The sequence below is a fragment of the Dysidea avara genome, chromosome 1 (genome assembly GCF_963678975.1).
Source record: "Dysidea avara chromosome 1, odDysAvar1.4, whole genome shotgun sequence".
NCBI lineage: Eukaryota > Metazoa > Porifera > Demospongiae > Dictyoceratida > Dysideidae > Dysidea > Dysidea avara.
Genome location: NC_089272.1, coordinates 27062568 through 27084030, shown reverse-complemented (window position 1 = coordinate 27084030; position 21463 = coordinate 27062568). Strand labels below are relative to the sequence as shown.

At 39.0% G+C, this 21463-nt stretch overlaps 1 protein-coding gene across 6 annotated transcripts in view; it reads left to right on the top strand.

Annotated features, from left to right (window-relative positions):
• LOC136260591 (uncharacterized) overlaps positions 1-21463 on the top strand; it is an 81313-nt gene that overhangs the window by 42490 nt on the left and 17360 nt on the right. For all 6 annotated transcript variants that reach the window (XR_010703623.1, XR_010703624.1, XM_066054396.1 and 3 more), the window contains 7 exons: positions 1699-1965; positions 2898-2974; positions 3969-4203; positions 4616-4924; positions 7911-8033; positions 16895-17036; positions 17640-17737. Coding sequence is in view for 4 of the 6 variants with exons in the window: in XM_066054396.1 (XP_065910468.1) it covers positions 1699-1965; positions 2898-2974; positions 3969-4203; positions 4616-4924; positions 7911-8033; positions 16895-17036; positions 17640-17737 (1251 nt within the window). In the remaining 2 variants the exon portion in view is untranslated. The remainder of the gene's footprint in view (positions 1-1698; positions 1966-2897; positions 2975-3968; positions 4204-4615; positions 4925-7910; positions 8034-16894; positions 17037-17639; positions 17738-21463) is intronic.

Here is a 21463-nt window from a genome sequence, read left to right as displayed (position 1 = left end):
TGAACTCTCTACAGAGTGACTTACTTGTAGCTGAACATTGTATAAAGTAACTTGTTTGTAGCTGATCTAGATGAACTCTCTACTGTGTAGCTTTTTTGTAGCTGAAGCCTCTACGCAGTGACTTGTTTGTAGCTGAATTCTCTACAGAGTGACTTGTTGTAGCTGAACTCTCTACAGGGTGACTTGTTTATAGCTGAATTCTCTTCAGTGTGACTTATAATGTTCTGAATCTCTACAGCAACATATTTGTAGTTGAACTCTCTACAGGGTCTGAATTATCTATAAGGTTAAGCTGAACTCCCTTTCAGAATAACTTGCAATGTAATATAATTCTATAATGGAGTAAATTATAAACGTAGCTGAATGCTCTATTAAGGTGACTGTTCTATTAGAGTATCTCTATCTCGCATATGCTACTCGTAGTTGGCTTTGGAATCATAACTCTGTGGTTTGTACTCCGGTTCTTCTGTACTACTGCAAGGACTTTCTGTGATGATTATTCCAGCTACACACTGATTTTCAGCTGATTGCTCTAAGGGGTTTGCCTGGTAGGCATGAAAACTAATAGTTTTTCTATTCATAAGGCCATACCCACTGGATCTTATGTTGCGCGGGTAAAATCTCAGAAAATTTGGGTAGGTAGGTCGATTTAATAATGATAATAATACATAATAGAAAATTTATCATACAAAGAACCGCAACTACAAAAAGCATTGCATGAACCATATAGGGTGTTCTGCTGCACCATAATGTATTACTGCACAATGAAACAACCTCTTGAGTACTAAGAACTACTTTGTTTAGAGTATCTTTATCATTAAAGCTCAACTTTTTGAGGAGTTTAATCCCCAGAGGAGTTTAATCCCCAGAGGAGTTATCCCAATTGCTGATTTTCACTTGTACACACGAGATTGACTATCTTGGCACACGTGATCCTATATCACGTGATTATCATTATCATGTCATGCTATGAAAATAGACAGTCAGTCGGGCCTGTGCAACATAAAATCCAATAGGTATGGCCTAAAAATTAAATGCGTAATTGTGACACAAGTTGGGTTTTGTGTCATATCTCGATGGCCTTTAACTGGATTCCTTTGAAACCACAAAAAGGCACTCTTACGATAGTTATTCCATCTACATAGCAATTTTCAGCTCATTCCTTCAAGCGGTTTACCCTGTGGGCGTTACAGACCTTCGGCCTTAGTTTACACAAATAATTGGTCATAACTCCATGAATGTTCATTGGATTCCTACCAACTTGGTACTGAGATTCGCCTTAATGAGCCCTTTAAGTGTGCCAAATTTCAGCCTGATTGGAGTACGAATTCGTGTTTTATGGCTGATTTTGCGAAGTGTGCAAAAAGAAGTAAAAGAAAAAAAATGAAGAAAAACCCAAACTTTGACCGCTCATATCTCAAAAATGGCTGGAGCGATTTTCTTCAAATTTGAAATGTGGACTCACCTACCTAGCCGGCACTTCTGTAGCAACTTTGGTTGCAATCAGATAAGGAATCACGGAGTTACAAAGGTGCGAAAATTGTGTTTACTTTCTTCCTGTTAATATACTCAGTGTGGCACGCCGGCTTCTTGGGCCGCATGACACACTACCATGTGTCTTGATATATATGCAGTGATGTGAATTGTACATACATGTGTGCATCTATGTATTATGCAAGATTTTATGTATATTTATAGTACCAACTGAGACTAAATTGACGATCATCTCAGTTCAACCATTGACCAGTACATCATTCACTTTTAACTGGGTACCATCAGATCCCAACTACAACTATACAGTAATATGGACTAACCTACATACTGGTGTGATGTACAACAGGACAGTTCCAGGGAATACAAACAGTTACATTGTAACAGGATTGAGTGATGATGTAAACTATAATGTGAGTGTAGCTGCTGTGAACAGGTGTGGAATGATGACTAGTGATCCTGTTACTGCATATGGTGAGTATTATTCAACAACAGTGTCATCTGATTTATCTCATATGAATATATAGCACTCAGTTGTGTTCTAAGCAATATACAAATACATACCTTCCCTCGTGCACACTTCCATTATATATTGTCTCAGCAAAAACTCTCACCTGGGACAACTTCTGTTCAAAGTATTTGATTGATTGTAATATTAATCATGGATGTTTCGAATTTTGATGCCGATGAGTGATAATTTTAAGAATAGTAGCAGCAGCACAGAAAAATATTTGATAGCCCACTACTGCTATTTCAGCTTTTTCCAGATTTGTGTGAGTCTGTGGAGACGTGTGGGACTGGTCTGGCCTTGAAATGTGCTGGACTGGCCTGTTGAGGTGAGCATGGCTGGACTGCCTCTGAATTCATCAACAAGTGGAGTTTCCACAGTTTTAATAGCAGTGAGGCATTTGAAAGGCTGGCTTTTGATCATGTGCTTTCTATCTCCATCGTCCCTCATTTTCTAGTGTGTACTGATAGTCTGCATCATGATGACCAAAACCTAAAGCAGTTTAAGTACTTGAGATGAACACTCTGAAGAATACAACTATAAAATATCTCTTATAGCACCACCAACACTTGTATGCATGAAATTGCTGCCCCTGGGGAATTTTTCCTTGTACACAAACTGCAGTGATCAAGAGAATGAGACAAAGCTGCATATCTTGTATATAGCTAATTAGAGAATTAAGGTATACACTATGTTTCACTTTGACAATAATCTGTTTATACCTGAGTTACATAAGCATGAAAATCAAACATGTTTTTTGTGCTTTGTATTTTATTTCTGCCACATCACTTTCCTTTCAGTGTATGTACAACAAACTACCATGTGTCTTAATGAAAGCATTCATCAATACAGGTTTAATAATAACACTTCTAATTTGTGTATATTTCACTATTTTTAGATCCACCTAACAAACCAGAGATTTCATACTGTATCTCCTACAACAATGGACAACCACTGCTGCAACTTTTTGCATATGTACGTACATATGATACCATTTTATGTCATGAATACTATATTACTAGGACCAGGTCACATACATTGTGTGTGTACGTGCGTGCGTGCGTGCGTACGTGTGTGTGTGTGCCAGTGGAAATGTTATGTTACACATACATATTGGAAGAGTTCAACTGGTATCTGAACTGAAATCACAACAGTACTCTGCACAACAAAGTAGTGAAAGCCAGTATAATCAGCATATACCCCAAATCAAGCCAAAAAGACACAATACATGGTAACAGACACTGTAGTAACTATAGAGGCCACCAGCAGTAAAGTGCTGGTACATTAGTGATGTGTAAACACTATATGCATACACAATGTACATGACATAAATATTACTGTAGTAGTGTAGCTACATGTAGTAAAGCATTCAACATTGCTAGCAATGCTGAAAGTGGGAATGCTACTAGACTGAAGCATTACTACAGAACAAAATACACAAACAAATGCTGACACAATGTATTAACACGAAAACATAATCTTGTTCTGCACTTGGAATGCATCCACTGGCAGTTCCTCACTCTGCATTGTTTTATCTTAATTACCTATTTCATTTTGGGCATTATATAGAATTATGCATTGGTTAAAGTCATCAGCATGAATAGGCATAATTATTACACAGTTTTTTCTTTGTTCACAGGCGAATCTATCCCTGATTAGAATAGGTCTGTAGGCCTTGTAGTTTTCTCAAACATTAATTATTTGTTTATTTGTGATGTAATTTTAACTGCATTTCTTATTATCTTTAGTACTTGGTTGTATAATTACTGTACACTATTAAAACTGATGTGCTATGGTAGCTAGCACCTACAATACTATGGTAGTACCTATATACTACTTCAGTAATCAATAGCACCTCGAAGAGCTGCCATAGCACTTCAGTTTTAACAATGTAATACATACACGAGACCATTGTTGTTTTTATGCATACAAACAGGACAGTGTGTACATAAGCAGTACATTCCTCTAGGTTATGGTGGATGTCCCAAGGATGTCATTGATGTTGCAGTTCTTAACAAGTTACCAAACTGGTACTCCCAAAGTAATGGATGCAAACTGTAGTGACATACAGAATAATATACAGTACAATTGTACTGCAGAATTAACTGTTGACATAATTCCTTCAGTAGAGATAATACAGTCAGTAAATGTTACAGTCAGAGGTCCCTATGGTAGTAACTGTTCAGTGATGGAGGTTGAGGAAAGTATGTACATGTGCAGTACAAGTGCGCATGCATGTGTATGGCATGTATAGTCCACTGTATATGTGAAATTATACATTATAGAGCTTCTAGTAGTGTACTTTCAATTCAGCAGTTTGCAGTCTCACTGTTAGATTGTGTGAATGTACTTTCTCTTCCCTCTCATTTTCAAGTTTACAATCTTTTGTGTATGCATGACTTGTATACGGGGTTTACCATAATTACATGTGGTCTATATAGGAAATTTTACAATAGCAGTGAGCAATAAGTTAATTAATTACTTAATTAACACCTAAAATGCTGAATGTAACTAATTTATTTTAAAGGTACTGTACATAAACAGAAAAACAGTTTTCAACAACATTTACTGTAAATTCTTCTCAAATCACTGTACTTTTATGTATTATTATTGTAGGAGCAAATGCAATAGTGAGTGTTGAGAGTTTTACCACACAAGATAATGCTACTTTGATCTGTGAACTCGCCTGTTTGTCTACTGGAATACAGTGTGTGTTATTTAACATTACTCCAACCAGAAATGTTGGCAATATTACAGGGTCGTTGACAAGTTACAATCCTCCAACTGAACAAATAACACTCAATAACTTAATAAGTGGTAGAGCATACAATTTTTGTGTTATCGCTATTAATATGACTGATATGATGGAGGTTGGACATCCAGTGTGTGATAGTTTTAGTACTATGAATGGTTCAGATATTGCAGGTACAGTACTAAATTAAATACTATTAGTAGTAACATATGATGAAGGTTCTCATTGGCGTTATACAGTAGATACGTAATCTTCATGAATTTGAAAGTTACAGGTGTTGCTTACTGTAGACATTCAATTTATTTTATAAATTATAGTAGCCTACATAAATCTCAAGCTAAAAATGTCTATACACATTCACATTTAACAGCCAATTGCAAATACAAAGTTTCTTTGCTTCATATTTATCATAAAACAATGGTAGTTCCTGTTGTAGAAATGGTAAAGGAGCAAGTGTAAGTATTAGTGTTATCATAACAGGAGATGCTCTTTCACTGAATTTAAGAACCTTCCAAAAAGCATCTATACTATTTCAAACTACTGTATTACACCAGTTTTTCATCACATAACTACTGCCTAAATACCTGATTTGATGTCTTTAAATAAGCTTAGAGATTTCAGACTGTGGTTATTATTATAACCACAGTCTGAAACAGTCTGTGGTTATTATTATAACCACAGTCTGTTATTATGGTAAACCTACAGCAGCTACTTACAGTACTAAAAATATAAATCCATGGAGGAGGTCTAACGTTATTATGGCTTTGCTGGGACAGCTCGTTATGGGATTTCAGTCACAAATAGTCTCAGTGGATAAAGAGGTCCGATGAGCTTGAACTGGCATCTACCTGTACACTCACCATTTTTTTCTCTCATTATTACAGCATTAGTACTGTCCTAAGAAACTGCCAAAGTTTACAACTTTATATATTACATATGTGGTACGATTTTACTTCACCAAACTATAGTGAAAATTTAACAGGCACAGCTTTAGCCACAGATTATGGCTTCTATTATCAGTATAACACAATTTACTAATGTAAATACATGTATGGTTAACAGACAATCGGGTATAATTGGTAGTGAATCCCAGTTAATAGAACTGGAACCCACAATTGTTAACACTCAACACCATTGCACATAAAAGCGGTGATCATGCGATCTCTACTCGTGGAAGAAGGGGTGCTATTTGGAATTGCTCATACTGAGTTAAGATTGAAGCTGCAGCAAACATGCCAAGAACAGGAAAACTACAAAAATAAGCAGCAATTCTACTTGGTCGTTCTACTTTTTATATGGTAAGCTAATCTAGAATACCAATAAAGTATTTGTGTGGGAGGGTAGACTCGGCATTTCAGAGACGCAGCATTTCAGAGAGGACAATAATTACAAAGCAGCAAAATGATAACACTACATGACACATAAAATTTAGCTGTTTGGCATGATGGTGGATGCAATCTTCGTGGACAGTTGGATACCGTCTGTGACAGGGAATCTTTGTGACAGAATCTTTGTGCCTGGATGCAGTATGTAGCACCCCTTCTACTACAAGTAGCTAGCAATGACTGTTCTTGGCATGTTTACTGCAGCTTCAATCTTAACTCAGTATGAGAAATTCCTAAATAAGCATTAATAAATAAACTAGTGTCCATTTGGTTCTACTTGGGGTACTTAGAGATAGTGAGTTACTCTCTAGAATTCCTATGGATATAATTACATGAAAATAATAAGGAGAAGACATCCTGACCACCTGGTAGACTCCTGTAAGCGTTCGAGCGTAGATCGGATGGCTGCAGGTTCGAGGCCACCTAGGCCCAGTCATGGATTTTTTCTCCTTTCTCCAACTTTTCAAACACACCTTAAGTAGCTAAAGTCTAAGTAACTAAAGTTTTTGAGCAGACTGTAGGACCAGGTGCCCTACAGACCTTCAGCACTTGTGCTGTAAAGCATTAATAAATAAATAAATAAATAGCGCCCCTCTGCCACGAGTAGAGATCACGTGCATTGCTTGGTGTTTGTTGCCTATCATGCATTGCTCATTGTGTGTTGTTTGTCATGTGTTGCTAGTTGTTTGTTACTTGTCATGCATTGCTCAATGTTTGTTGCTTATCATGCATTGCTCACCTTGTCAGGTATTGCTCAATGTTTGTTGCTTATCATCCATTGCTCAATGTTTATTGCTTATAGTGCATTGCTCAATATTTGTTGCGTGTCATGCATTGCTCATTGTTTGTTGCTTTTTATGAATTGCTCATTGTCTGTTGCTTGTCATGCGTTGCTCGTTGTTGGTTGCTTGTCATGCACTGTGCATCATTTGTTGCTTATCATGCATTGCTCATTGTTTTTGCTTGTCAGGCATTGCTCAGTGTTTGTTGCTTATCATGCATTGCTCAATGTTTGTTGCTTATCATGCATTGCTTGTTGTTTGTTGCTTATTGTACATTGCTCGTTGTTTGTTGCTTATCATGTATTGTTTGTTGTTTATCATGCATTGCTCAATATTTATTACTTGTCATGCATTGTTTGTTGTTTGTTGCTTATCATGCATTGCTCATTGTTTGTTGCTTTTTATGCATTGCTCATTGTCTGTCGCTTATCATGCGTTACTCGTTGTTTGTTGCTTGTCATGCAGTGCGCATTATTTATTGCTTATCGTGCATTGCTCATTATTTGTTGCTTATCATCCAATGAGTATGTGTTACTCATAGTTTGTGGCTTTACTCATGGTTTGTTGCTAATTGCGTGCTGCTACCATTTCATTGCACTATGCTTTCTATATGCCATGCCATGCTGGTAGAGTTTTGGGGAAATTGGGATGCTTGATATAACTATAAGTACTGGTTATAGCAATAGAAATATGGCAGCTAAATTCCTCACTAGGGCAAATGCAGATGCGTTTAGCACCTAGCATCTAGCAATGTCCTAGGCTACCCCGTTTTCTCCAAACTTTGCATAGCTCTAATGCATGCCATAGTGCATGCAGGCTGGCTGACACAGGATATTAACTATGGCAATTGTGAAAAGAGAAACATTGAGTAAGTATGTTTTGAAATGCACATACAGGTATGTGTAAAAAGTTTATACAAAATTGTATTTGCAGTATATGGATACAATGTATAATAAAAATTATTGTAATAAATGTTGTATTGTGTTCTGTAGTTGATGGTGAAGGAGGTAGTAACATTGGTTTAATAATTGGATTAGTGATTGGTGCACTTTTACTTTTTGTTGGAGGAGTAATTTTAGTCGTTGCTGTGGTCTACCATAATATTAAGCAAAGAAGTATGCAATTTACATGCAAAAGCTTTTGTTGTGTGATGGTATAACTATGTCTGTGCATATTGGTATCTAAACAGTCTTAAATGTGTATCAATTCTGTATGTACAGGCTAGGTGTATGCATCTATGCCAACCCAGACAGCAATAATAATAATTTTGTATAGCATTTTGAAATACACAATTTAAAGACTTAAAATTTTAGTTGAACTACACTACATAGATACAGCTAACATTATTATTCCCCGGCCCAATCAAAAAAAAGTTGTATAATAATTATGCAATCAAGTACTAAAGATAATACGAAATGTGGTTAAAATTATGTCATTAATAATGATGAATGAATGAATGAATTAATTAATTAATTAAATGTTTGTGAAAACTACAAGGCCTAAGGCTTCACACTCACCAGGAATATAATCCATGTTGTATGAAGAGACAATCGTATAATGGGCAGTGATAGAAACGGACAATCGTATTGGACAATCGTATTCATGGCAGTATTCATGGCAGTATTCATGGCAGTATTCATGGCAGTATTCAATCGTATTCAATCGAATAATAATGGACAATCGTATTCATGGCAGTGATAGAAACGTACGACAATTGTATTTAACGCCAATCAAAACAGTTAGCATGTGATGCCCACTAGACAAGCGAACTACTGTTCATTTGTATTTGAAAGTGGGCGACAGCGACTCTTTCGATTGGAAGATGAGTGGTTGCTATGCCTACTTATTAAACAGCATGACTGGAAGTTGCTACTCATCGCTGGAGGTTGGTTAAAACACTTTGATAGTCTTGTTTCTTTAGTCTCACATAACTAAGGTACCTTCACTCGTGTATGGGATGGGAGAAAGCCTCACCTGGCAGGTCATTGTGCGAAGAAGGTGCAGTTTCCAGCTGGTAAGTTTGTGTGATAATGCATAGCTCTCCACCTGAAGCCTTTTAGTGCCAGGAGTGCCCAGACTGATCACTGATATGGACCCTGAGAAAACTACATAAATATTCACTGCTAAATTGCATCCCACACACTGAACACTGATGGAGAGAACAAACACAACATACAAAAAAATTGTGTACCCTTAGGCTAATAATTGCTGTGTGCATTGTTGTGCTTGCTATTGAGTGCTATTATTATATGTAGCTAAGTCTGCCGCAATCAGCAATGCTCCATATACTTGTGAACACTGACACATCCATAAAATTCTGGTATTGCATTTCAGTCACGCTTGTTCTCCACATTTTTTTTTGGTCTTGCAGCATACCCACGGCATCATGTGATCATTTTAGTACAAATGACCCAGCTCATGTTGACAGTTGAAATACTCTACTTTCATCCCAATCTTACCGTGGTCTGCTCTTGGCAACTCCAGCCATGTCTTAATCCAGCGCTCTAATCCATCCTCATTTAAACATATCATGTAACACAAATTGTGTACAATTACATAAAATCAATGTAATAAGTATTCGTTGGATGTTTGAGCTTTACTGCTTGTAGTCGTCAGATTCAATATCATGATTCTCACAATTTAAAGTGCAATCTCACATTCTCACATCTCCGTGGTTGGATAATCACTGATTGTAATTGCATACTAATGTATCCCTTATGTTTATGTGCCAGTCAATTCCTCTAGAATTGTATTACTGTGCATCTTTTCTACCTGCACACACTGTGTTGGCCATGCACTGTTTGTACATGCCCCATTAGTAGGTTGTCCCGTTGGTGATTATACTTGGTTGTATTTGCCACAGGCCTAGTTATACAACCAAGTATTAAAGATAATACAAAATGCGGTTACAATTATGTCATAAATAATAATGAATAAATAATAATTAATTAATAATTAATGTTCTCGAAAACTATGAGGTCTAGAGACATACCGGGATAGATTCGCCTGTGAATGAAGGCACAAATGTATAATCGTCGTGCCCGTTTGTGCTAATGACTTGACCATACATGTAATTCTATATAACGCCCAGTACCACACCCTTACTTATTTACAGATTGCGTGAAGGAGAAGATTAGCGATGTCCGTTGAGTGACATCAGGAGAGCCGGAGGCCGCTTTACACGTAAACAAGAAGATTACAAGTAAGTTTTTATGTTTGTAACATCTCAAGTTTCCATGCCAGCTGCCAGTGGATTCATTCACATAAAATATGTAATTAATCAATACAAGAAAACATTAAAACACATGCCACGCTCTTTACAATACAGTTACATATAAAATATAAGTAAACAATCTTGTCTTGTGCAGCTGGCATGGCAAACTTCCTTGTGTTGGTGTTGTGTGCTTAATCTTTTTTGCCTTCACCTGGCTTAGCTACTAGGCTCTGGCTGGCTAGGCTGTCTTCCTTATTTAGTTCATCTGGCTTGCATACTCCTACAGTATTGTGTAGCTATCTCCTGCAAGTTGTGTATGCATAATTATATAGTGTGTCACCCATCACTGTGCCATTGCTACACCACTGATGAGCCTTATTTAGCTCTAGTTGATGATATACTGTGCTGTATATTGGCTAATAATTTTTATCTGGTGATGTTGCCTATAATGTATGGCTGCATACAATACTGCGATAATGTATAGTTCTCTCCTGTATGTTTTGTATACATAATAATACTGTGTACACGTCACTGTGCCATTACCACACCAATGATGTACTGGCACTTAACTACTGGTGGCCTTTAGTTACGATGCCACTATTGTGTTAGCTATATCTGTCACTAGTGTGACATAATGAATTGATTTGGGGGATCGTGCCTTCACCACCTAATAGCCTCACCAGGGGGGCTGTCACATTGGTGTATGTACTTGGTTGTATATGACACGGTCCTAGTAATAATAATAATAATAATTCATCATTGTATGCATTACATAGTGTATGTCTGGTACCAAGGTTAATAATAGTGGAGATGGTACAGTTACGTACTTCTGCCTCTTTTCATGATAACAAGCATGTATGGCTAGCATAGCCATATCATATAATATTTTCACCAGATGGAGAATGATAGTAGAGTGGATATTCCAAGTCAGTGTTTCATTCCTGTATAAAATCAGCTACTACAATAGAGCAGTCAGATATTGTCTTATGCAACAGTTAACTACTACAACAGCCAACAGTAGGTGATTAAGATAATATTCCATCTGCTTACAGTACAGTAATACTGTATATTAAGGTTTGGCTTTTCTGGCTAAAAATATAACCCTTAAACCAGCCTCACATTACCTTCATGGTGCCTTGGCAGTATTGGTTAGGTATAACCAAGCCCAAAAGAATTCCTTCAATATGACCTGAAATGCTTCCAAAAAGTTGCTATGAAATTAAAACAAACTATTTAGTGAAATTTTCTGACTGTGACTGACTGACTGACTGGCTGGCTGACTGACTGACTGACTGACTGACTGACTGACTGACTGACTGACTGACTGACTGACTGACTGACTGACTGACTGACTGACTGACTGACTGACTGACTGACTGACTGACTGACTGACTGGCTGGCTGGCTGGCTGACTGACTGACTGGCTGACTGACCGACTAATTCCTTCAGACAAGTGTAACTTGATAACAGCTAAGGCTACAGACTTGAATTTTTCACTATTCAACAGTGCTTCATCCTGAGATGTGCTTTTTGGCATACTGCAATATCTACAATGCATGCATCATTGACTTACATTTGTCCTCCCTGTTATATATATACACATTGGAATGTACGCATGCGTGTGTCTAGTGTGTATGAATTAGAGTGTGCCACGTTGTGTTCAACTGGGTGGTGGTAAAGATACAACATTTTGGCAACGAGGATGGCTCATGGAAGTATCAGAGAGTTTGACCCACAGAAAGAATCAGTGGAGGACTTCTACGAACATTTTGAGTTCTATTGTGTGGCCAATAACATTAGACCGGGCAAAGGGGACAACCGCAAGAAGGCTCTATTTCTCACATTGCTGGGCCAAACAACCTTCGCTAAACTCAAGGTGTTAGCGAACCCTACACCAGTGGGTGAACTTTCACTGGAGGGTATACTGGAACGTCTCACCGGACATTTTCGTCTTAGGACGATTGAAATAGCAGAAAGGTTTAAATTCTTTAAACGGAGCCAGCATGAGTGCGAATCTGCTACTGACTTCATTGCCGAATTACATGCCCTCGCGAAAACCTGCAATTTTGGTGTATATCTAGAGACAGTGATAAGGGACCAGTTTGTTTGTGGGCTCAATGACCCCAAGTGCCAGCAAGAACTACTATGCCAAGCAAACTTAACTGCAGAATTAGCAATGCAGAGAGCTCGAGCGATTGAGGCTGTTATAAAGGAGTATGATAGTATGCAAACTGGCAAGCCAGAGCCAATCACTACAAGTGAGGGAAATACCAATTCTGTTGCCTCCAAAGCAGTCTGTTACCATTGTGGGGGTCAAGGTCATTTTGCCAGTTCTTGCAGATTTTGCAATGCGAAGTGTCGTTGCTGTCAGAAGCTGGGACATGTGGCCCGAGTGTGTCGAGCCAAACAGAAGGCTGATAGAACAAGCAAGTCAGGGAAAACCAGTAGCAAACTACATAAACTAGAAGACAATGAAGAGTTGGAGGAAGATGAGATTGGAGAATACTATGTTGAGAGCGGTGGAACTGAAGGACACTTGAAAATTTGTCAACTCTCTGACCCTCAACACAAGTTTATTGTAAATGTGAAGATCAACGGTGTTGCTATTGACATGGAAGTGGACTCTGGAGCTGAACGTTCCACCATTCCCTGGAACTTGTTCCAGAATCAGCTATCAGCAGCTTGCAGCCTTGTTCCAAGCACAGTCACCTTGCGGCAATATGACCAGACGCCCTTAGTGATAAAGGGAGAGTGCCAAGTTAATGTACAAGTGAATGACTGTGAAATTCAAGCGACTTTCATAGTAGTGGATGTCTCTACACGATATCCACTGTTTGGCAGAGACTGGATGTATCTGCTTAAATTTGATGTGCCTGAGTTGCTGAAGAGGGCTACCTGGAACTGCAAGCCATGTATTGGAACCCTGTCATCACAATCTATTCTTAGTGACTATGCAGATATTTTCAGAGAAGAGTTGGGTCTACTAAAGGTATTGAGGCTTCCATCACTGTTGACCCCTCAGCTGTTCCAAAGTTTCATCGCCACCGATCAGTACCGTTGACCCTAAAGGAGAAGGTGGAGGCAGCACTACAGGCTCAGGTCGATGAAGGGGAGCTAGTTGCAGTAGAGCAAAGTGAGTGGGCTGCAACAATTGTTGTTGTTAATAAGAGAGATGGGGGAATTCGTATTTGTGGGGACTTCAAGGTGTCCGTGAACCCTGTAATCTCACCACAGGTGTACCCCTTGCCCACCCCAGAGGAAATGTTTAGTACGTTGGCCAATGGGGAATTCTTTTCCAAATTAGACCTCGCTCGGGCTTACAAACAGATGCGAGTAACAGACAGTAGCTGACCCCTCCTCACCATCAATACACACATTGGACTATTCCAATATACTAGGCTTCCCTTTGGGATATCCACAGCCCCAGCACTTTGGAAAAAAGCCATGGCCCAAGTTCTCCACAGAATTCCAGGCGTAGTTTATTTTATTGATGACATTCTGGTTACGGGCCGTACTCGCACTGAGCATGAGGCAAACCTACATCAAGTATTAGGTAGAATTCGTGAATATGGGTTACGCCTGAACAAAGCAAAATGTGTGTTTTTTCAGAATGAACTAGAATTTTTGGGCACCTCATTTCCAGCGAAGGAATTAAGCCAACACAGAGCTGTGTAAGAGTGATACAGGAGGCCCCTGCTCCCCAGAATAGACAAGAATTACAGTCATTCATGGGAATGGTCACTTACAATTCCAAATTCATCCCAGCACTGTCCCACACCTAACACCCGCTCCATCAATTGCTGCACAAGAATAACCCGTGGGTTTGGAAAGCACAGCATCAAAAAGGCGTTTGTGGCAGCAAAACAGCTTTTGTATGAAGGAAGTATGTTTTTCCACTATGATGTGAAGAAGCCCATAAAGCTATTCTGTGATGCCTCAGCTTACGGACTGTGAGCATGCCTGGCCCATGTAATGCAGAATGGTGATGTCCGACCAATAGTTTATGCATCTCGGAAATTAACAGGGCCAGAACAGAATTATGCACAGATTGAGCGAGAAGCATTGACAATCATTTTTGGGGTCCGTAGGTTCCATCAATACCTGTATGGGAGAGGTTTCACATTAGTGACAGACCATAGACCATTGTGTAAGATACTAGGTGAGAAAGAGAGTATACCCCCCTTGCAGCTGCAAGGATGCAACGTTGGGAACTGGTCTTGAATGCATACCAATAAAAGGTTGAACATACACCAGGTACGCAAAACCACTGCGCGGACTGTTTATCCAGATTACCCAGTGCTACTGAAGAATGTGATGGGGCTGAGTGGATGCATGTGGTTGTGGACACAGAGCAGTTACCTGTGTGTGCCCCACAGATTGCTAAGGCATCGCAACGAGACAAAACACTTTCCATAGTCATTAAAGCCATACAGCATGGCACATGGCCAAGTAAGAGAGATGAACCACTCCTACATATTACAATAGGAGAAATGATCTTACAGTGGTAGATGGTTGTCTTCTCTGGGGCAGCAGAGTAGTGATTCCGACTGTGTTTCATGCACAGCTTCTGGATGAACTTCACAGTAACCATGTGGGTGTGTGCCACATGAAAGCGTTGGCCAGGAGTTATGTGTGGTGGCCCCAACGTAACTCTGCTATTGAGAGTCTAGCTAAGAAGTGTCAACAGTGCTCTTTATCAGCTTCTGCCCCTCCGACTGCACCTGCACACCCCTGGTTAGTCCCACATGGTCCTTGGGAAAGTATACATGTTGATCATGCCCAATGGAAGAGCAGGTTGCTTTTGGTTGCTGTGGATGCTTTCTCTAAATGGCCAGAGGTATTTGTGGTGGCTTCAACTTCAGCAAAACAAACTGCTGATAAGTTAAGGTGTGTATTTGCAACCCATGGGCTTCCAGTGACACTGGTGTCGGACAATGGACTACCATTTGCATCTACAGAATTTCGCCACTTCATGACCAGCAATGGTATCACTCATTGTAGAGTGCCACCATACCACCCCTCATCCAATGGGTTGGCAGAAAACATGGTTAGGTCAGTGAAGCAAGCCTTGAACAAGGCTAGCAAACTGAAACAAAAATTGCCAAGTTTTTAGCTAGTCACCGTAATACCCCTCACTCAGTAATGGGCCGCACTCCAGCAGAGATCCTGCTTGGCCGTGCACCTAGGACATGGCTGTCACTGGTGCATCCATGTTTGTCACAAAGAATGGCTGTTGCCACAGAGGAACATGTTGGAAGTCACTCGCCCCATACTTTTGTGTCAGGACAAGCAGTATATCTTCGAGACTTGCAGCCGTCAGCAACTAGCAAGTGGGTTCTGGCTGACATAGTACAAAAGTTGGGTCCCCTAGCTTATAAAGTTAATGTTGATGGGTATACCAGACAAGCTCACATTGATCATTTGAAACCTCGCATAGGTACGCAGCCACAGCAAGAAGTCCTGGTACCTGACAGTGTTGTAGCTGATGCTGATAACCCTATACCATTGGTGGTGGTCGAAGAAGAGGAGCCTGACGAAGCCATGAGTACCACACCAGGAACAATTTCAGTACGCCCCCCAAAGAGACCGTCAACCACCACATCGATTAATTGAGGAACTGCCATAAACGGACATAACTGTTACTACTCACACACACACACACACACACACACACACACACACACACACACACACACACACACACACACACACACACACTGTATTTACATTGTTTAAATCCTCCATTTTTTTTCTCTCTCTCTTAGATAGTGTACTTTTTTTTCTTAGAGGGGAGGAGTGTTATATATATACACATTGGAATGTATGCATACGTGTGTCTAGTGTGTATTAATTAGAGTGTGCCACGTTGTGTTCAACTGGGTGGTGGTAAAGATACAACACTCCCTTGTGTCCCATTTCTTTTTACTGACAGCCCAAGGTGTCAATCTGCAGTAATGCGATGGCTTCCCTACTTTTGTAAATGGAAATCATCCGTATTTCTATGGTGACTGCAGAGGTGCTTCTCCTGATCTTCATTTGTAATGCTGTGAAATTGGGCTGAACATAGCTGAAAGTGAAGTTTAATGTCCACTTCCAAGTCAGCAATTGATAGTTGGGGCGTGCAAATCGTCCATATGTTTCATGGTGACTGGATTAATTGCAGAGGGGCTTCTCTTTTGTTTGTAGCACTGTGTAACAGGATAGACAGTGCTGAAAGCAAAGTGTAATGACCATTTCACTTTTGAGACAGTGATAGATAGCTGGGGTGCGTGTTCAGATGAAAACATCAACTCTGGCACTCTCCTTTCTTTTGATGCAGTAGTGCGAGTTCACCAGTCATGTTACAAAAAAAAGTTAACAAACAAGTACATGAAAAGGAAAATTAGGGATTTGAAGTTCGATTAGGGATCATAGAAAAAATGTAAGGAAACTAGGGAGGTCACCTACACCTGCAAATATACTAATGGATATTTAATCCCTAATAATTCAGTCATGGATATAGAAATTAAATGTCCACTAGTATATCTGCAGGTGTAGGCAACCTCCCTTGTTCCCTACTTTTTTTTCTATGATGCATGATCCCTAATCTAATTTAAAATTCCATTATACTTGTATGTATTATAAACAGTCATGATTGTGTTTTTTCAGTGAATGCATATACATAAACATGTAATTTCAGTGCATAGAAAATATCAATATGCATCAATTGTTACAAGTGAGTGTTTTTGCTATGTATAATGTATGTCTCTTTCAATTGAAAAGGAAATAGAAATAATCCAAAGGACTGTGACAACCTTAATTCAAAGGCATCCAGTTTGGGTGTCAAAAATTACTCAAACCAATCATCTAATGATTCTGAAAACAGCACAACTCATCTTGTAAAACGACAATGTTCTATACAAAGGTACAGTATTCTGTGATACTATGTGCCTTTGAATTAAAATTGAAGATTTAAAAAAGAACATATGATGTTGGCTTGAAATAAAAGTATATAACCTTGATAGCAGTCATTAGCCTAACCTGATTCTGAATTTCAGTTAAGTCAAATAATTATATTGTGGTTTTATTGCTATCCCACTAGGAACCCACAAGAAGGCAAAGGTTGTATATAAGTGCAGAGAGTCATAATCTTGGTATTATATAAAACATATCAACAGGTTTATGTAAACATTTTTGTACCTGTGATTTCTGCAGTCTCCTTTTGCACAATTATAATTTGATCACTTTATTTCAATCATACTGTATGTTTTAATTTATTTAGTGAATATGCTGTTGGCATCAACTCAACTAGATAAACACACTCATATAAATATATAAACATTAAATTATTAACTAAAATACCCTGTCTTACTTTTAGTCACTTTTAAAACAAATGCATTTTACTAAAATAATGTGGTGATTGTACTATTTCAAGAAAAACAGCTCCCTTAAATTTGTGCATAGTAATTATGTTAAACTAAAGTACAGGTGTATGTGATGCTATGAAATGATGCTTCTGTATTATCAGTTCTTCTAGCAGTCAACAGAGTTCTAATGAAGAAGATATTGATGACGAAACAGATGAAGCTGTATCAACTACTCAAGTTAATCACAACATCTATAGAGGTACTGTATATAATGCCTAAAATGTGACAAGCTGAGTGAAAACATGATGTTTGTTGCAAATTAAAGTTCTATTTTATTCTTGCCACTTAAAGCCAGGAAGCTTATAGTTTATTGTCAGAACCTACAAAGGTTACTCCATTTTTAAAACAGGCGCGCGCCCACGTGGGCGTGCTCCTGGTTTACTGAAATCCTAGATCCTAAAGGATCTATGCTGAAATTGTTTTTGTAAAAGTGTGTGTGTGTACCTATCTACCTATCTACCTATCTATGTTTGTCCGTACGGACCCACGTGAGCAAAATCGTTTAATAACGGTAAAAGCAGCTTTTACGTAAGACGTAAAAGTGAAATGAAGTCTGTATTAAACTTCTGCAAAGGTGAACTTTGCTCTGAGGTGGTTTCTTTTCGGCGGACTGAAATACGGGTGTGGTGACTTTCCTCAGACTACCTTCCCCTTGAGGTTTTCAGGCATTTAGCAACTGAAAAACAACGGTGCAGGCCTCGTACAGTACCAGGAATAGCCTATCGCTTCGAGTTGAAAGGGGGCGTATCCCTTACATACGCGAATGAAAATGAAGAGCAGCTTTGAGGCTTTGTCGAGAGAATTTGTGGGGAAAAACACGTTAGTCACACTATAAAACAGTTTAGAAGATAGTTCTGTGCGTAATATGTTGGTAAAAGCGGTTTGTTTAAGAAACGCTTCCTTAGCAGTGCATAGCAACGTAATTGAACGAATTACGAATATTTCATGAAGTATGAAATATGAGAATTAGCTATTAATATTATTGCACAACCCAAAACTACCCTATTCAGTAGGGTTGGCAATGAAAAAATCAACCACTATAGTTTCTCTTCCAACTTTGGGTGATAAATCCTACCCAAGCCTACGTCAAAACCATAGGGCAATCATACGATGATTCCCCTTGCTTTTTCTGTAGCGCACATTTAAAATTTTCGCAATTTTTCAGGGTTTTGTAATAAAAATGGGCAGCAGCATCAGCGATGCTGTTTAGCATGCTCCAATGTTTCCATGAATGGTATATTACGTGTTGGTCATCATACTATCAAAAACAGATGCGTAGTCTTGGGGATACAGAGGCTGCGAGTTTCTAAATCATAGTGTGAGCGAGAGCATCAGCTTGCGTTGGCATGTAAACACCGTACAGCTCCACTTAATAAGGTCTAAAAAGGTGTCTGGGAGTTAGTAAAACAACCTTGGACTTCGTTATGTGAGTTTCAGTGGGTTGATTTTTCACTGCAGACCCGTCAAGTGCCGTTGTAGCGAAAATTGAAGTACAGCGAATAACCTTTTAAGTAAGTGAATTTTGTAGAGCATGTCACCCAATAACCCAAAAAAGTACTGGACAACATTCTAGATGTTCCTGCCCATTTTTATGAATATGAGCCGAAATCCATCAAAATTTATGACATGGCTATATCCCAAACGGAAGACATTTGGTCTCTAACATACCCACCATTTAAAACTAGACCACTGGTAGGCTCCATATCCTAAGTAACAAGTTAATCCAAAGGGGGTCGATTTTTTCATTGCCAACCCTACCTATTGTAAACTAGTAATACATAGTTGGTTAATTCATAGTAGCATATACTGTCTATAGTTAATTCCAGATGAGTTAGCTAGCTGCATGGCGCCTGGTGTTTAGAAGTAGCACAACATCAACTTGTTTTATTGATATTAAAGGGGCAGTACACCAAGCCATCGAAACCATACAAGTGCGACAAGCATTTGACGCTGTTTTACGTAATTACTGAGCAATTGTGGTTTGGAAATGAACAACAATTCTCACTTTCATACAGCCTGCTACAATGACTTGGAATCATTTTGCTGTGAAACTACATGTCTAAACAGATTATTTACACCAAGTAGAAGATTGTAAACAGCATGAATGCTCGAAGGTAATGCAACGGCACGGAGCGCTTGGAAATGTAGCCATGAGAACAGCAGCGCCAGCCCATTGTAGACCATTAATTAACTCAACAGGTTTGTTTACTACAAGTTCTTGTCAGTGCAGCAATCATGATAACATTACAAGCCTGTACCAGCTGCTAGAGCCTGGCTGAAGCGGCTGTTTGTAATCCGCATGGGGCGAGGCGGCTTTATGGGCAGTTCCATTCACTACCAAACAACGATGTGAACTGCGGGGATATACCTTACGAGTAAAACAGTACAAATTTATACCACTACCATCGCTTTGTTTACAATTATCCCACTACAAGTTTGCCATTTCATGGCGTGATGTAATAAAACAAAACAAAACAAATTATCACGTCATGAACATATTTTACGGGATGTGAAATTAGCACTTGTATGGCTTGGCATACTGTCCCTTTAAAATTTTTATCATGTATTAAGTTCAATACCTTTAACTGACCATTGGGTCCATAGTACATTTCTGTGCTATATAAAGATACATTGTGTTATCTTGAATTACATGTAGTTCATATTTTCACAATAATAGGCTAGCAGATAGCTTATAAGGAGGATTCTCAGGTGGTGGTGCTATTTTTACGAGGGCACAATCTCCCATGCTTTATCCTGTATTCTTAGATATTTCGCTTCACAAGACCAAGATACTCTTTAGACCACAGCAAGATGAATGCACAAATTTCATTAGCTACTTACAGGTATCTAAATCCAATAGATCCCTTGTTTGTGTCTCAATAGATCCCTTGTTTGTGTCTCAATAGATCCCTGTCTGTGGGGCAATACAAAACACAGAAATTATGCGCCTGTAACTTTGGCAATGCATGGGCATTTAACTGGACGGCAAGTGTCATACTAAGTACAGGAGGTATAGTGGGCCTGTTAATGCTAATCAATGCTACATTTCTCATGTCACAAACAGCTGTGAAGGTACAACAATGAGCTGTTGTCTAGACATCAAAACACGAGGTTCCACAGAATTTAGAAACCCTTAGGCCCTGTAGTAGTGCCCTCACTTCACTCGGATGCCACAACACAGGGTTTTCCAGGTTACTAAATTCTGTAGAACCCCAGGGGCGGATCTAGGGGGTGGGCTTTGGGGGTTGAAGCCCTCCCTCCTTCACGTTTAGGCTTTACTTGATCAATATGCTGAGGATTATAATGAAACTTTGTCTTAGCATAGTTATATGATCACTAATAATAGAAATACTCATAAACCCATCTTATAAACATCTTTCCAAGGCATATTAGTGGATTTATGCAACAAGGACCCGGATCAGCAATGGAGGTGTACAATGTCGAGAACAGTTACCTAACTAATAGAGCATTCAGTGTAAGCAAAAAAAGTTAGTTCTGTTATGGAATTTTTCCAAATCTGCCTGTGCCTATACATACAATGAAGTGCATTGGTCTGTTTAAAAGGATTTTTCATCCACTTGTTTATTTATTACCGGTACTGGTATACTTAATTCAAGTACACAATCTCCATTGAAAATGCTCTCAGATTCAATCTCGTATCATTCAAATTTCAAAATTTTCCAGTTTCAACATTATCATGCATGCAATTGTGTGAGAGGGTGCATCATGTGCTTGGTTGTCTGAACCTACCCAAACCTTTCCATTAGCAAATGCTGCAGAGAGCCATATATATCTAAAGGCAGTATATCAAGACTCACAGTAGTGAGTCGCGCGGCCAGTAAAGCAGAAACGCACACCGCAGACAATGAATGACGCGACCACTACACGTGAGGATTTTACAGGAACGAACGTTGTCAAATTCGGC